Source organism: Danio aesculapii, chromosome 2 (genome assembly GCF_903798145.1).
Source record: "Danio aesculapii chromosome 2, fDanAes4.1, whole genome shotgun sequence".
NCBI classification, from domain to species: domain Eukaryota; kingdom Metazoa; phylum Chordata; class Actinopteri; order Cypriniformes; family Danionidae; genus Danio; species Danio aesculapii.
Window position 1 is genome coordinate 24,083,508 of NC_079436.1, and position 19,025 is coordinate 24,102,532.

At 34.7% G+C, this 19,025-nt stretch overlaps 1 protein-coding gene across 2 annotated transcripts in view; it reads right to left on the reverse strand.

Annotated features, from left to right (window-relative positions):
* Nucleotides 1-16,499, reverse strand: part of ano8a (anoctamin 8a) — a 30,952-nt gene extending 14,453 nt beyond the window's left edge. Inside the window, exons 1-8 of one of the 2 annotated variants that reach the window (XM_056475569.1) lie at nucleotides 16,111-16,499; nucleotides 10,209-10,319; nucleotides 8,865-8,997; nucleotides 5,934-6,072; nucleotides 4,575-4,671; nucleotides 2,960-3,076; nucleotides 2,361-2,488; nucleotides 2,080-2,241 (exon numbers count right to left, since the gene is read on the reverse strand). In XM_056475569.1, the coding sequence (XP_056331544.1) occupies nucleotides 2,080-2,241; nucleotides 2,361-2,488; nucleotides 2,960-3,076; nucleotides 4,575-4,671; nucleotides 5,934-6,072; nucleotides 8,865-8,997; nucleotides 10,209-10,319; nucleotides 16,111-16,129 (906 nt within the window). In that variant the 5' untranslated portion in view covers nucleotides 16,130-16,499. Of the gene's footprint in view, nucleotides 1-2,079; nucleotides 2,242-2,360; nucleotides 2,489-2,959; nucleotides 3,077-4,574; nucleotides 4,672-5,933; nucleotides 6,073-8,864; nucleotides 8,998-10,208; nucleotides 10,320-16,110 lie in introns of those variants that run through there. The other variant, XM_056475578.1, reaches the window with a different exon arrangement.
* Between the last annotated feature and the right edge of the window lie 2,526 nt (nucleotides 16,500-19,025).

The following is a 19,025-nucleotide window of genomic DNA, read 5'->3' on the forward strand; positions in this document are numbered from 1 at the left end:
AAATTCTCCTACCACACATGTCTTTGGGTTGTGGGGGAAGCCAGAGCACCCAGAGGAAACCCACGCAAACACAGAGAGAACCTCCGCAAACTCCACACAGAAATACCAACTGATCCAGCCGAGGCACAAACCAGCAACCTTCATGCTGTGAGGCGACAGTGCTACCCACTGCGCACCCTTACTACCCCCCCATTAAAAAAAATACTGGGGTAAAATAAATTTTCATATTTTAAAGACATGGCCCAAAACATTTACTATAATGCAGTGCTTGTTGTACATCCTGAGGCCTACTTTAAATCGTATATAAATCAGGCGGTGAAGATCGTAAATTTTTAAAGAAAACAGACCTTTAATAAGCCGATTTTGGCATACTGTTCACCGCAAGCATTTGACCAGGGTTACTGAAAAAATGCTTCTGCAAACTTCTGCATATACCCTCTTCAAATTTCAGAGCTTAAGATACGTATTGCAACTTTCCAATAATCATTTCCACATACTACTATTCGGCACACACTAGTTCTTTTTTCTTTTTTACATACTGTTTAGCACAGATAGTATGCGACTGGATATACTAACAGACCTGCAGCAGAACATACGCAAGTATGGCTTCAGCAAGCAACCATTCTCTCCTTCATATTCTTTGTTTATCAAGTCTTTTTTTTTTCATTTCACACTACAAATAAACATTTAAGTTGACAAGGAAATTGTATTTGACATGTTTTTACAATGATTAATGCAGATTAATGTGAGAAAACTCCTTTCAAACACATAATCTTACACTATGTCCTATATCAATTCTCCAATTCTCTGGTTGTGAACATAGTTAGGTGATTCTTCCTACTGAATTGTAAGCTTCTTAAGGCCCAAGGTGTTTTTTTACATGCATTTTTTATTTCTCTTTGCTATTTGGGCTTATTGGAACCTAATTAGAATAAAAATCTAAGTATCATCTTTTAATATGATGTACTTTTAGAGAAAAATTATGTCCATGTATGTGGACTCGTGGTCCAAATTTACATTAAACACTGTTTCCAGAATTTTTTAAAAATGGTTTTGACTATCAGAGAGTAAAAACAATTTTTTTTCCCATTTCGGACAGTAATGTGTAACTGGATACTGGTAAACACAATGTTTTCAGCACAGTGTTTTCTTGGTTTAATTTTGGAGACCACTAATCACAGATCATTCTCAATATTCAGTTGTGGCCTGTATTTATTTTTTATGTATTTCATTCATTCATTCATTCATTTTCTTTTCGGCTCACTCCCTTTATTTATCTGGGGTCACCACAGCGGAAAGAACCGCCAACTTATCCAGCATATGTTTTACGCAACGGATGCCCTTCCAGCTGCAACCCATCACTGAGAAACATCCATACACACACATTCACTACCGACAATTTAGCTTACCCAATTCACCTATACCACATCTTTGGACCTGTGGGGGAAACGGGAGCAAATGGGAGGCAATTGTGCTACCCACTGCACCACCGTGACGCCCTTTTGATGTATTTGGTTGCCATAACGGTGTCAGAAAGTTTAACCTGGTCCTATAAAAATCTATCTGTTGCAGCTGAAATTATTACTGTTTTGTTAATCTAACTTAAACACACAGATTCTTTTCGTTTGCATGTTGTTGTTTTTTACTATTAAAAACTACTATATTTATCTTCTGTGGTTTATGGTTAAAATATTGTATTCAGTTTAATAAAATTTAGTGACCCCCTGTCATTGTCTCACGACCCCCACTTTGGGAACCACCACTGATGCTACTTATGCTATTGTCTTAAAATTCAGCATCTGTGTTGTTAGTAGATTACCCGTATCTTATTATCATACATGACTCTGCTTGTTTGCGATTTAATTTGTGCAGCTCTTGGTAGATTAGTTGGTCATTATGTAAATTAAGTTCTCTGTCTGAGTGTTTTAATTTGTGCGTTATCATTAGATCATCCACAGATCTTCACACTCCCACTGGCGCTTTTGTAGGGCAGCGCTCCAACACTAATTGCCCTGTTTTGTATATCTGGCCCTTTGTGTCTAAGAAAACAAGGTTACATAAAAAAGGATATCAGCATACCCGAAACTGTGGCCGCGGTTCCTCTAGAGATTCTGCTGGTGTGTCCAGCGTTCCCCACTTATACGCCAGCTCTGCTTCCTGCCGCTTCCACCTCTCCAGGAACAGTGTTGCCCAGACCACATTGAAAATGGCAAATACCACACAGCAGATATCCTGACTTGTCTGCATATTAAAAGAAATAAGGGTTGGTGATAAAAAAAAAAACATGCCTGAAAATAACTCTTGTATACTTCCATTCTTGAAGTGTAGGACTGTGATATCAAGATAAAAAAGCAACCTGCCTGATCAGACTCAGCAAACATCCAGAGCAGAAAGCCAATCACTGCTGGATACAGCATAGAGTTGGTGTAAAAACCCAACCATGCAAAGTACATGGCGATCTTCACTCCAAAATAATCACAAACATCATCTGTCAGAAAAAAAGGCAATGTAGGAAAGTAAATTGGGCACATTTGCACAATTTTTAAATGTAAAATTAGTTTTACAGAAAGAATCTGTGGATTTTATTATCTAGCAAAACATGTTCAAGGCCTGTTGTGACATTGGCTGTACATAAGATGTAAAATAAATAATGTCTGAACAGCAGTACAGCAAACCTTCATAGCTTAAACATGAATCATACTTTCCCTATAAGGGAGGAAATCTAATCACACATAACAAGACATGTATCAACTGGTAGTGTCTTATTCAGAATTCACACTGTAGCGCCTCATATTTGCTTACAGCAAAGCAGTCTGCGCTGTAGAAAGAAGGTAGATACACATGAGTCTGTTTGCTAAAGGAAGAGCCTTAGCCAGGAGGAATCTCATTACACAAGCCCTTAGAATAACTAAAAGTTGTTGAGTCTTGTGCATATTGGCAAATGCGTAGTCGTTCTCACCTAGAGGTTGCCGCTCGCAGACAGCCTGAACCCAGGACGTCATCAACTGGTTCAAGATTCTCTGCTCGTGAAGGGGGAATGTTTGAAGAATCACACGCCTGGCAATAAGCTCTGGTACTAACAGAAAAACAAAAATTTGATCTGATTTTGGGCAAAAATAATGAAATATTCTTAAACTAAAACCAAAACACTTTAGAACATAGGTCTCATACTCGATTCCTGAAGGACCGCAGCTCTGCACAGTTCTGCTTCAATCCTAATCAATAATCAGCTGATCCAACTAATCAAGATGTTCAAGACAACTAGAGACGATTAAAGCCTTATTTACATTACGAGTGACTTGTGGCATAGGATAAGGGACCGGTTATTTCAATGTACAGTGACTTCCGGCGACCTCCGTCTACGCAAGTGACAGCGTAGATGGACCAGGTGGCAGGCGACCAGGTGGGTCCAGCGTAGACGGACCAGGCCATTGGCGACCAGGTGGGTGTGTCTATCAACGCGACAAAGTCGAGAATCTTTTAACTTTATGCAAATGAAGAGCGACTTTCTTGAGCAATAGCCAATAGGCGCACCAGTAGAGCTCACGTGATCCTCTCTCAGCTCAATCAGAGGCTGGTTGCATTCTCTGTGCTGTAGACCTACACACCCAGGGCCAGATTAACCAATGAGCATTATGGGCACAGGCCCAGGGACCCGTGCGCACTTGGGGTCCCTGCAAGGGGGGAAAAATGCGGATTTTAGAGTGTCTATTTAGGCTAAGTGCAAATAGCACACCTCGTTGGAATAAGCTAGCTGAGTGATTCACACCCATCACCGTTTGATTGGCAGTGACAACATAAGTAAAGAGCGCAAATGACAGCAGCGTGAGTGGTGTAGCTCATAAAGCGAATGGTAACATGTTTTGACATGATCGATCATAAACCCAGTTCGAATCCAGCATCTGACAGGTTCTTCTTTTTTTCCCCCACTACATATCTGATTTTGCCTACTCTTCATCACAAGGAAGACAAGTAGGAATCATTAATAAGTGTGTGTATTATGGAGGACTCATAGAACTGGATTGGAGAGGTGTTATATCCAAATCATATGCATTATAAGTTTGTAGAAGTTATAGATTAAAAATACACTTAAATATAATTTTTTAGTACTGCTTCAGTGAACTTGAACAAGTATATTAAAATCCACTAATTTTCACTAGTTGAATTAGTATTTTTTTAAGTATGCTTTAAATGATTTAAAAATAAGTTAAATCTTTGTAGACTATAAATATATGTACTGTATATCATTTATTTTAATGCGGGTAACACATTATAGATTAATTTTATTTAAAAAATATTGTATTAATCTTATTTTTTAATTCAAACTATAGGGGTGCAGCCTGGTAGGGGGCCTTCAAGACATTGTGCCCAGGGGCCTCTGAATTCTTAATCCGGGCCTGTACACACCCTTGCATTTGCAGCAGATCGCAACCCAGAGCAACAAAGTGACTGCTAGTGTGAATGAGGCATAGGCAGGTGTGAGTTGGAGGCTGTTGGAGCTAAACTGCAGAGCTGTGGCCCTCCAGGATATTGAGTTTGAGACCATTGCTTTAGAAGCAAAAAAAGTTATCTACTGATTGGTTGACCCTCCAGGAAGTGGATATTATGAAGAGCCTCGCCCTGTTTGGCTCGGAGGTTATCCAACCAATATTTGATAATACCCTGACGCTCCTAAAGAAATAACAGATAAAACAACCCATCAACACATGAGAAAATGTCATTTCATATGGCCACAACCATTTTGCCCTATGGGTCAAGACTGCTTGCCCACTGAAGTTAAGTACAATGCAGTTGCTGGCCAAGAGAGTGATTCTGATGGAGTTGAAATCCACGACCCCTCTAAGTATTTTTAAAATGGTTAGCTGAAATGGTTATGTTTGTCTAGATTTGGCTAGATTTGGATAAAATCTGGGGCCCCTTCCTTAGATTTTAACAATGTCTCTGTAAATATTTTCTTTCTGTAATCATTGTCATTCTTTGTCATTCTTTTTTGTTTCTTATCCCATCAGTCTGCCTGAGATTGTTTTGAAGGTGCTGCTTAATTGTTGTATTGTTTGCTAGTGTTTTGGTGCATGTTCCAGTTGGTATCAGTTAATGACATTAAGATAATTTTGTTAACATACAGTTGAAGTCAGAATTATAAGCCCCCCTGTTTATTTTTTCCCCAATTTCTGTTTAATGGAGAGAAAAAAATGTCAAGACATTTCTAAACATAATAGTTTAATAACTCATTTCTAATAATTGATTTATTTGATCTTTGCCATTATGACAGTACGTAATATTTGACTAGATATTTTTCCAGACACTTCTATACAGCTTAAAGTGACACTTAGAGGTTTAACTAGGTTAATTTGGTAAGTCAGCGTTATTACGCCAGTTATTGTATAACGATGGTTTGTTCTGTAGACTATCGAAAAAATATATAACTTAAAGGGGCTAATAATTTTGACCTTATAATGTTTTTTTAAAAATTTAAAACTGCTTTTATTCTAGCCGAAATGAAACAAATAAGACTTTCTCCAGAAGAAAAAATATTATCAGACATACTATGAAAATATCCTTGCTCTGTTAAACATCATTTGTGAAATATTTTAAAAGAAAAAAAAAAATCAAAGGGTGGCAAATAATTCTCACTTCAACTGTATATCCATGATGTACACTATTGAGTGTTATGTTTTCCTAAAAAGTTCTATAAATAAAGTAAAATGCATACAGTACAATGCAATTCATTCAAAAGCAAAAGCATCAAGGGTTTACACATAAACCTAACCATCAGTATGGTGTAAACAGATTTCAGAAGTCTGGACAAATGAGTTTGAATGAAATCACGAGAATTAGCAACCCATTCACCACAATGTGAAATAGCTATGAATTGCGTTTATGACTGATAGAAGATTGTGTGAGACTGGAAAGGAGAGAGATTAAAGTCAGACCTGTGATGTGAAGAAACACAGCTCGCTCTCGATGTTTTCGTAGATGTCATCCTCCTCACATGAAAACCTGCGAGTGCCGCCTCCATAGCGCTGCTTCACCGCCTTTTGCATCCCCATCTGTTCGGCTCCACGCAACAAGCTTAAGACAAAAAACAACCATCATTCGGCTGCTGTATTTATTTAGGACCTAGTGACCATCTGTCAAGCCTTTCAGACATTTAATATGAAAAAACACAATACAATGTTGCTGTGAGAAACTCTATAGTCTATGTAGAGACACGATGCACACACTGTGCTATTATGAACCTGCAATACTGACTAATATCAATGTTACTCAACCACGTACCTGAAGGACCACCAACACAATTTTTTTGGACGTCTCCTTTGTCTGTCACACATATTACACGTCTTTCAGTCTCTGCTAATGAGCTGATGATCTGAATCAGATGTGTTTGGTTAAGAAGACATGAAAAATAAGCAGAGCTGGTGATCCTCCAGGAACGTGGTAGAGAAACACTGACTTCTACTATACCGACTCACTGAGACATATACTAATATTACACTTTTCATTTCCAGTTTCTGGAAAAGGATATAAGAGCAAATTATTTGAGAAATGTTTCTTGTAGCTTTGTTCATTTACTTTTGTTTTAGATTATGGGATCTTGAGCTCATTCTTTAACACCTGTAGATGTTGAAAAGTTTAACAAAGTGACATTCGTTGACATTAGAAACTGCATTGTCTACATTCTATATATGTTGTCTTATTAAGGGTGTAAATCAGATGTTTCATCACAATACAATATAATATATATTCTCCAGTTATAGGATATTTGTAGATACTTATAAAATGGGCACTATGATTTTGATTCAATTTAATTCAGTAGAATATTAATCTTTTTTTATGAAAAGTTATTATCTGCCTAATTTACAGAACCAGTTGCATTTATTTAACTCATAAATGCAACCATATAAGCAACCAAAAAAGCATATATTATGAGCATATGATATTTATAGCAAGTTGAACTCTGTGAGAATTCACATTCACATTCTTTATAACCCACAACAATAACATGCACATTACTTTTAAAAAATAATATGGAAAAATAAATAATAGTGGGAAAAATTAAGCAACACAACAAATAAACAATATATTATTCTTAAATGCTTCAAAAAAAATTAATTGCAGCTGCTGCTTTGTTGTTAAACTGCAATAAGGCACACATGCAGACCATCTAGTGAGTAAACAAGAACACCAGAATGTGCACAACCAGAAATGAGTAGATGGACATGAAGATGCAGAGTGTTAAAATAAAAGTGCTTCTAAAAAAATTATAAGGGTATGTACAGTTGAAGTCAGAATTATTAGCCCCCCTTTGAATTTTTTTTTCTTTTTTAAATATTTCCCAAATAATAGTAAACAGAGTAAGGCAATTTTCACAGTATGTCTGATAATATTTTTTCTTCTGGAGAAAGTCCAGAAGTCGGCTAGAATAAAAGCAATTTTTTATTTTTTATTAACCATTTTAAGGTCAAAATTATTTTGTCCCTTTAAGCCAATTTTTTTTCCACTGTCTACAGAACAAACCCTCATTATATAACAACTTGCCTAATTACCCTAACCTGCCTAGTTAACCTAAATAACCTTGTTAAGCCTTTAAATGTCACTTTAAGCTGTATAGAAGTGTCTTGAAAAATATCTAGTCCAATATTATTTACTGTCATTATGGCAGAGATAAAATAAATCAGTTATTAGAAAGGAGTTATTAAAAGTATTATGTTTAGAAATGTGTTGAACCAATCTTCTCTCCGTTAAACAGAAATTGGTGAAAAAAGAACAGAGGGGCTAATAATTCAGGAAGACTAATAATTCTGACTTTAACTGTATATCAAATGCAAATAATCGATGCATCATATTTTATTATATTTTATGAACATATGTTCGTCATCTATATATCAGTCCATATTGACGTACTGTTGATATCTCATTTCTTATAAGACTTTTTTTACTACTAAAAATGTAAATGAATGTAAAAGTCTTTTTTTAACTGCAATATTTATCTGCAGAGTTTAATTTTCAAAATCAAAAGTTAATGGAGCAGAGATCATGGTCCCATAATTCAAATCACAAGCCGCATACAACTTTAAACTAACAGATATTTTTACAGTGTAGTTGTTCAGCACAGTGTCGCAATGATCATTTTGTCTACTGAGTGGGCAGATACACAGTCTCCTAAGTATCCATTAATTTATAGTTTCCTGTATTTTGTGATTCACATTGATTTTTACTCCAACAATTTAACTAGTTACTTTTTATTGACTATTGTAGTTGTTTTAAACATTATATTGTATAAGAAATAATATACCTAACAGACAGCTCATCAACTTTTTGTTTTCATGACCAACCCAAAGAATGTATTGTTTCAAACTAAAATCAATGAAAATTAATGTTAATAAATGTCTTTTTCTTTTTTTTTTTTAGTATTAAGTGTTTCAGAGCAGAGATCAAGTTCTCCTCGTGCACTTCGATAGTGTGAATTAATGAATTACTTCAATTTTCAACTTGGACTCATTCTTAATTAGGTCAAAAGGTTTCTGCATTGATAATTAGCTCTTTTTAGCCGCATTTTAACATGAGTTTCTAGAGACACCAGAATAACATACAAACAGAAGCTAAAATCCATCACAACACCACTCAGGAAAAAAGCGGACAGACAAAACATCCAAAAAATATGTATTGATTTAAGCAAGGGACAAAGCAGTATAACAGACATTTTGGTTTTCAGTTTTCTTCAGTGTATCGATTCACAGCTTCTCAGGAATTACAAACAATGCAGTGAGTATCAGGTGATCATAATAAAACCTGTTCACAAACTCCAGCCCACCTCCATCTGAAACAAACTATAACAATGGGAACATGATGCTGTGCCTTACTTTTCAAAGGATGAGGTAATGAAGAATGCATAGGTGTGTGTGTATTTATGCTGCCGGATCTGGATTCTGATTTGTGGAATTCCCAACCGGATTTGGTTTAGTAACCATAACAGTGTATGGTCATCTGTGGTGTCTGTGGAGAAGATGATACCGTATGTACATCAGATCATCATTCACATTTTATGATCACTTCTAATGTTTTAAATACATTGAAAAATATGATATATACACTTATATTAATATTGTAAGGTGATAAGTACACTGATGATTCAAAACATTATGACCAGTCACATGTGAAACAAATATTCTTGATCATCCTTAATTAAGACCATATATAAAATCTGGAGAGATTAGATGATTCATTTGTTGGATATAGTGGAAATAGATAGGAATAAGGGTTTAACTGCTAAATTGTTTTGGGAAGTGGACTTACAAAACCTACCGGATTCCAGGAAGTCTCTAAATGTTCTGGGTTCTTGCACTGTTTTGGCCAACAAAACAGGGAGGTGGTCATATTGTTTGCTTCATCGGTGTACCGCTGAGCAAAGTATTGATCACAACCAGAAGAACTGGAAGCAGTGGACTGTGGTATAATAAAAGCTCTGCTGCTTTTGTGTCACATCTCTCATCAGCCATGGTTTCAGTGCTCTCATTTAATTTTGTTGACTCTGATTCATATACCATAATAATATATTTTGAATATTTTAGCGCATTCATGAACATGACTTCTCCAGAAGTTCCGCAGGTTGTAAAAAAGATGGTCAGCTTCCATAATTCCACACTCATCATTAAACTACACCTTTATTTGAGTATGTACCAGTGTCAAAAAATACATACTGTGCCTTTAAGGTCTGTTACTTTTAGAATAATCCAAGTGAGTTTAGAGCATTCAGGTTAAAGGAACAATAAAATGTTTGGCTTCATCAATTGGATTAACTGTATTTAATTCATGTATTTAATTGTATTTAATTCATAATGCAGTGTTTTATAACATTTAATAATTCAAATTGTTTTGTATTGTATTCCCTGCAATAAATTAAATAGAAACAGCCATGATTATTTATCTATGCTTGCAATTTGATTGCTATATTTGATACAAATGCACTCTACAAACTCAAAACCCTAAATTAAATTCCCAAATAGAGCTCTTCAATAAATCTGGGTAAGCGGTTTTCATAACGCACAGTATATTGCAGGAAAATCGAATATTTCAATGTTAAGCACACATTAGTGCATATACCCTTTATGACGTGCAGCTGAGAAAATACAACTTATAATTCATAATTACTCATAATTACTTTATTAAATGCAAACAAGCAAAACTGAAAGGCGTAACCTTCACACCTGGGAATGTCATAAGGATATCACAGTTTTCAGTGGGTGCCATTGTGATGGTCGACTTGTGCCTCATGAGGTACTGTCTGGCATGAAAGAGCCGACCTCTCAGCAACTTCTCTGTAATTGTAAGAGAAAAAAAGTTATTGCTGTAATGTTACACACAGAAAAAAAGAATATTTCAATTGCATCACCGCATCAACCATAAGCTTCTCTCAATAGTTAAAATACATGACCAAAGAAATGTTTCAATACACACCATCACAAACCATTTGAGCCATCAACCTGAGATCACATTCCACATTCACAAAAACCTAGCCTAACTTTACACCTACACTACTATCTAAAGGTCAACATTACGCACTGAAATATTTTTCAATTTTAGCTAATACACTGTAACTGTTCCCAGCAGGCACACAACGTCAAAAGACGTTAATCTTTAGTTCTATTTTGATTCCGACATTGGGTGTCCAAACTTTTACATCAATTTGATGTCTAATACTGATGTCTGCTGGCATTGATATTTGGTTGGTTTCAGGCTGTAGCATTAACTAACTAACATCCAACATCATTTTAGCGTCATGTTATGACATCCACACAACGTCTGAGTCCAACATCAGTAGACGTTTATCTTTGGTTGGTTTTATATTGTGTATTTATCCAACTAAAATTCAACGTCACTTTAATGTCATAATGTGACGTCCATACAATGTCAAAGTCTAACATCATTAGCCATTCATCTTTGCTTGGTTTTATGTTGTGTTGTTAACTAACTATAATTCAACATCCTATTAATGTCATAATGTGACATCCATACAATGTGAAAGTCTAATGACAGTAGATGTTGATCTTTGGTTAGTATTAGGATTTGGCATTAACTAACCAAACCCAATATCAGCTTAACGTCATAATGTGACATCTATACAACGTCAAAATCTAACATCACTTGAAGTTGATTTTAAGTTAAATTTAGATTGTGTCATTATTAATTTATTCATTAATTTTCTTTTCCGCTTAGTCCATTTATTAATCCGGGGTCACCACAGCAGAATGAACCGCCAACTTATCCAGCATATGTTTTACGCAGCGGATGCCCTTCCAGCCACAACCCATCACTGGGAAACACCCATACACTCTTATTCACACACATACACTACTGACAATTTAGCCTACCCAATTCACCTATAGCGCATGTCTTTGGACTTGTGGGGGAAACCGGAGCACTCAGAGGAAACCCACGCGAACACAGGGAGAACATGTTGTGTTATCAACTAACCAAATTTCAACATTTATTCAACGTCATTTTGACATCAAACACTGACATGCGCTCATAAGATATAGTAACTAAAACGCAACATCATCTTAACGTCATAATGTGAAGTCCATTCAACATCAAAGTCTAACATCAGCAGACGATATTTGATTGAATTTTAACATCTACTCAACATCACAAGTGAAATGAAACACAAAATACATTTGTGAATGTGTGGTATTCGCCTTCCAAATATAAAACTCTAGTGGAACATTTGCTTGAGGCAAGAAACATCCTGAGAGTAATTAAGAGCAAGTGACTTGATGCATGTGTTCCCTTTGCATTAAGTGGGAACCCAGCATTAGTTTATACTCTGAAAAGAGACGAAGATGTAAATTATATCAATTGTTTTGAAATGCAGTGCCAAGGTAATTCAAAACCACTAATTTGTTGTTGGATTGTTCTAGAATATGTGTTTGTGATGGAAATGTTTTTCAGTAGCTTTTGTTTAAATGATTGTGGTTTAACTGAGCTAGAGTAATGTCACCATGTTTAAACTGAACTAACACTAATTTTGCTCTGTAGTGCAGCAGTAGTGACCCAATGAAGATGCTAATTTGGAACTGATAGCATCATCTGTTGAAGGGTTTGCAACCACTTACCTTAAAAAAAATTAGTAAATCCAATGAATATTTTTTTTCAGTGTACACTTAATCAGGAACATTTTTGACTTTGAATGGATGACTGTCTAGTTTTGCAAGCAAGCAGTGTTTCAATGCCATATTTATACACCCTGTTCAAATTAGCTACTACAAATTGCACACTTTGGGGTCCTATCATACACAATCAGCACAATGCAATGCCTGGTGCAACACCAGTTACAGCCAGGTGCAGAAATTTTTTCACATCCTGCACCACGTTGCTTAAATGACAAATGCATTTGTGCTCAATTACGGGAAAAATCATAATCACGATTATTTTGATCATAATTGTAATCACGATTATTCAAAACGATTATTATTTGAAGTCAAAATTATTCGCCCTTCTGTGAATTTTTTTTAAAATATAAATATTTCTCAAATTATGTTTAACAGAGGAATTTTCACAGTATTTCATATCATTTTTTTCCTTATTTGTTTTATTTTGGCTAGAATAAAAGCAGGTTTAAATATTTTGAAACCTGAAAGGTAAATATTATTACCCCCCTTAAGCAATATATATTTTTGACTGTCTGTAGAAGAAACTACTGTTATACAATGACTTGCCTAATTACACTAATTAAGCCTTTGACTGTCACTTCAAGCTGAATACTAGTATCTTGAGAAATATCTAGTAAAACATATTGTACTGTCATCATAGCAAAGATAAAGGAAATCAGTTATCAGAAATGAGCTATTAAATCTGTTATGTTAAAACTGTGCTTTAAGCATCTTCACTATAAGAAAAAAACGTTAGCTACAAAAGTCCTTCAGTCAAGAGCAGTGAGGGATTTTCTCATTTTGTTGTTTGATTAATGATAAAAACAGTCGGCAGCAGGAATATTGCGCTGTCACTTTAAGAATAGTGCGGCTCTGATATGGTTTCACTTTCACATGTCTTTTGATTCTCAACTTGTTTGTTTATTACACAAATGAGGGTTAATTTGAATACTCACTAAACACCGCACTCTGACACAAATGTGCATATATTTGACCATTAAAGCGCTCACATTATGATGGCGTTAGTTGTGTGTGCTCTGCTTGTCTCCGAGGCTAAGCGTGGCGCACACACACAACAGCATGTGCTCTTTCGCGCTTTTAAAAACATGAATGATTTGAAACGAATGATGCGCATCCGGTGCTGCAAAAGTTACATTACAGTACAGGCTTTTAGTCATTTTCACGTGGAACTGAGCTTTGCAGAGCAACAAATGTGTACAACTGGCAAGGGGGCGGTATATGATGCAATAATCGTTTATCTCGATTAATGGTTTTTCATAATCGTTAGAAGCCAATATCCAAACCGGATTTTTCAATTAATTGCACAGCCCTGATTTGTGTCTATTTTTGTGGCCATGGGCATGCTAGTCTGAAAAGGATGTAATGTAAGTGGATGATTAGTTCATTGCTATTTTCAAGTGAACTGAAATAGACCACACAAATGACCAACTAAAAGCTGCTCTAAAGTCAATGGCACATTTTTATTAATTGTTTTGACATATAAAGACCCCATTAGTGACTGGTCTGAATTGCACATTGCTTATTACAGATGCAGGGATGCACAGTACCAAATATTGCTAATAATAGTTAATTAAAGGATTAAAGAGTGAAAGATTATTAGTGGCTACATAAATATAAAATCTACCTCCATCGCCTTCTACACCTCAGAGGGCTTTGGTTGAATCTGGCTTATTCTGTAGATGTTCTGCTGGTACTTTAACCTCCCACACCAGCAGATCTGTTTTCTCTCTAGTGAAGTGTTTAGTTTTTTCCACTTACTGAATCTGGCATGTAAATAGAAAATGCACCATGATGTGACCAGAACTCCCTCTTAAAGAAAATGGGAGATGAGACACTGTGGTCTAGTTCATGATACGCCCAAAACACACTGACAACTTATTAAGAGAAAAAGGACAACTCTTTTAGGCCATGAGCATAACCTTTTTCCTGACCCTAAAATAGCAAAAGAGGATTAAAAGTTTAAAAAAAGACATTTTATTGAGATGTTTTACCGCTTTTTTCTTGTTTACATTAGTTATTATTATTGTTATGACCTACCACTGGCCGATCATGATTTGATTTCAGAGAAAAACTATATGTATGTACATTGGAGATTGATTGAAAGGCAATGTTAACTTTTGACATCAACATGGTTTTAATTTGAGGTTTATAATCTAATTAATACATATTTTTAATATAATGGGATTGAGCAAATAATGCATTTTGTTTAAAAATTCAAATTGTGTTTGAAGTCAGACCCAGGTTTGAAGTCAGACCTGGTTTAAAGTCAGTTTGACATCAAAACCCAAAGTCAGTTTGAAGTCAGATGCCAACATCAGACTAATGTTACATTTTGGCTGAATATGAAAAACAGGTTGATGTCAGATAGCAACATCTAATTAACATCAGTATGCAATGTCAGAGTGACGTTAAGTCAGAAACCATTGTTAATTTGACATCAAAACCCAGCGTCAAGTTGACATTGACTTTTGGTTAAATATGAAAATCACGCTGAAGTCTGAACCCAATATCACATTGATGTCAGAACCTAATGCTGAACTGACGTTGAATTTTGGTTGTATATGAAAATTGAGATGAAGTCAAAAACAATGTTGATTTTAGGTTGTATGTGAAAATTGGGTTAACGTCAAAATCCAACATCTCTTTGAATGTCAGAACCTTATTGTGAGACTCGCGTTGAATTTTGGTTGTAAATGAAAATCGGGTTGACATCAGAACCCAATGTCACCTTGATGTCAGAACGTTGATTTTAGGTTGTATGTGAAAATCAGGATGACGTCAAAATCCAACATTTCTTTGACGTTAGACCTTAATGTTGGACTCACGTTGAATTTTGTTGTATATGAAAATCATGTTGTGCTGGGTTAGTTTAATAATGGGATAACATGCCAATATGTTACATTACTTTCTACAGCTAATATGTTTAAAAGAGCTGTCCTGTGGATGCACTTGTTTTATATGTTTCAGCAGTTGTTCAGAGGAACCAACGTTGTGGTGTAAAAGATGCTGTCAACTTTGTGACCACTGTGTCACACACTGTGCTCTTTTCACTGACAGTTACATGAGGTGTGAAGAAAACAAGTAAAGTTCCAACATTATTCACTTTGGCAGCTTATATAAAATTGAATTCTATAAAACTAAAGATGCTAAGGTGTTGATCTAATTACAAAAGATGTAAAATACCACTTAAAATAAAAACAAAAGATACCAAAGAAGGGTTTTGCTGTGAAATCATAAAAGGACTAGTTTAGGGTCGCCATTTTTTCTTTAAAAAAAAAACTAAAGAAACTTTATTCCCGTGTAAAGAATTTTTGCGGAACATAAGGTTTTATAAATGTGTAAGGTTTTTATTTAACCATTAATGCCAATAAAGAACATTTATTTTTAAGTATATAGTTTTATTTTAATGTAAATACCATATAAATGCATTAAATTTAATTAATATGCCTTTTTTACTTGTATAGCTGGCTTCATTTGACTGCATAGTAAACATCAAGAGAGAAATTTTGGAGCAATTATTAATCCTCAGTGCACACATGCATGGTGTAAAATGACTTTGACTATAAAAAATGGATTTGAATGACATAATGGTAATAATATTCTGAATGACCACAATATTTTCCTGAGATTTTCATGAAACGTCTTTTGTTGGTTTTATTTGTGCTATGTGACTAGCACATACATGTGAATCGCGTCTACCATTTATCAGTACTTGCATACAATGTAAACAAACGATAAAAAAGCAGGGAACTGATGTTTACTGGACAAATATTAGTCCTTCAGATATCAACCATAGTGTTGTATTCTGCCTCAATCTTGTCGTGCACTATAACGAAAACGCAGCGATATACAAACAAGCATATTTGGGTTTGAACTCACCAACGACAGCTGGATAAAAGCACGCAAGCGTCTGCATGACGGATATTGGAGTGTCACTCACCTAAAACCGCCGAGGACATCGCGTGAGCCCGTCGCTGTGCTCTGCCCCGTGAATACGTCAGCTGTGTTGATGCTGGTGCTGAAACTGCTCGGCCACGTCCAGCGAAGCTTCTTCAGCCGTTCCCCGATGCAAACAGGTGCAGAGTGTCCGCTGACCGCTGAATAAACCTTCAGTCACATGCTGACAGTGATCATCCATGGCGTTGTCAACATTCAGAGGTTTCCCTCATCAGAAGAGCAGCGTCCAGCTTCCATTTCTTCATACCCTACACTTGGCCGCATCGCTCTGTTATGTCAACGTAATTCTGTTTTGTTTCGCCAGTAACTTGTTCTCAGTAAGTTGTTGTATGCGCCATCTGTCTCATCCTGACTGGAAAATTACGCAACGTGCGGTGCATAATTCATAGATGTGCTGAAAGGAACCAATCAGAGCGAATGCGCAAAGAGCTCGCGGACAAAAAAGAGGGAAATTCAGTACAGGTGAGACAAAAGACTGGATTTGAAAGGGATCTGAACCTAATAAACGCTGAACATATAGCCTACGGGTTGCCTTTTACTTTGAGGTCTTTAGGCTGCAGATCACTTCTTTAAAGTTTACTCATTGTTTTGTATCTCTTACAAACTTCACAATTGATTTATAAATATGGCAATAGATCTGAGACATGTTTATATTGCAGGCATTTATTTACAAAGATTTTTTTATAAAAATAGAAGTACGTTGTTTTTCAATGTAGGACTAAGCATATATACAAGTACACCCCTAAACAAATCTATCTTTTAAATTCATATTTTTATTAGAAAGCTATACAATATTATATTTGTGTGTATATACACTAGATTAGTCAGTACTGAAGCCAAATCTAAAGCTTATCTAACAAAATAACTTACCATAATGGTACTAAAACTAGTACACCCAAATTTATATGTTATTAAAAAAATTATATTCATATCAAATATTCATTTTCAAAATGGGGTGCACTCAGTTATGTTGAGCACTGTATGTATGTATGTATGTATGTATATATATATATATATATATACACAGTTGAAGTCAGAATTATTAGTCCCCCTGTTTATTTTTTTCCCCAATTTCTGTTTAATGGAGACTGATTTATTTTATCTTTGCCATGATGACAGTAAATAATATTTGACTAGATATTTTTCAAGACACTTCTATACAGCTTAAAGTGACATTTAAAGGCTTAACTATGTTAATTAGGTTAACTAGGCAGGTTAGTGTAATTAGGCAAGTCATTGTATAATGATGGTTTGTTCTGATTTGCTTAAAAACTGCTTTTATTCTAGCCAAAATAAAGCAAATAAGACTTTCTCCAGAAGAAAAAATATTATCAGACCATTCGCGAAATATTTAAAAAAGAAAAAAAATCGAATGGGGGCTTATAATTCTGACTTCAACTATATATATATATGTGTGTGTGTGTGTGTGTGTGTGTGTGTGTGTGTGTGTGTGTGTGTGTGTGTGTGTGTGTACATTTTAATAAAAAAGTATTTCTATTTTTCTCTATATAACCTGTGACTTAATTAATATGTAATATTTTGTGGACAAAATCACAGTCCTAATAACATTATCTGAAAGCTGAATACTTTCCATCGATGTCTATTAGAACAGACTTTGGTAGAGACAACTATTTGAAAAATCTGAAATCTAAGAGTTCGAAAAAATCGAAATATTAAAACATTTACTTCTTAGAAAGACTTAATACTAACAAAAAGGTTTACAATTTATTTACAGTATATTTAAAATGTATTTATGGAGCAAGATCTTGTAATAAGCCCAATTTTGTGATCCAGGGTCACACAATGTACCACCAGTTTATGTAACATTACTGAAAAACTCATCTTCAAGAGGAAGACAAGAATAAAGAAGTTACAGCAAATTTAGACACACAATTTCATATTCAAAACCTGAATTTCACAGCTTCTTATTTATGTAATCTCAGAATTAAAGAAACATTCTTCATTTTGGCACTTCATCAAATCATCATTCTATGGTTTGCACTAAATAACCATTTGGACCATGTGAAGCTTGTTGATTATGCTGGTTTGATAAATCTTGCAGCAAATCCTCAGAAACACATTGTTTGTGTAGACTTGAACATTAGTAAAGGCCTGGTCATGTGAGGTCTGAAGATCCTATTGGAGTATTCTGTGTAAATCTCTCTGTGTGTTGTTTTTGGGAAAACCTTTGAGCGAATGTCATTAAATCACACACAAATAAACCTGTTTTTCATATATATATATATATATATATATATATATATATATATATATATATATATATATATGTTTGACTTTTTTCACCAGGCTGTGATTTAATGTTAAAAAGGATGTTTAATTTGTTTCATAGATCAATTTTTTTCATTTTATAAGACTTCAATAACATCAGCAGGATTAAGAGTTTTAATCTGCACTATAAAATTAATAAACCTGAGTAGATTTTATTCCAGTGTATGTAACCAAATCAGTAATTTATTTAATATAATAGATATAGCATATCTAGTTTTAACAAATATATAAACAAATATAAATATATATGTTATAGTATAAAACAAAAATGTATAATAATAATACTAATGGAATTTTTTGTTTATTGGTTATTATATTTATTATAATAATTATTTTACATAATAATAATAATAAAGTTATTATATTGTATATTATATTATTATATTTATCATATATAATTATTATAACAATGCTAAAAAATATGAATAAATACGAATTAAATAATACACAATTTAATAAAAAATAAATAGAAATGATTAAAAATAAATCAATCTTTTATTCATTGATTCATTCATTTTCGGCTTAGTCCCTTTATTAATCTGGGGTTGCCACAGCTGAATGAACTGCCAACTTATCCAGCATTTGTTTTACGCAGTGGACGCCCTTCCA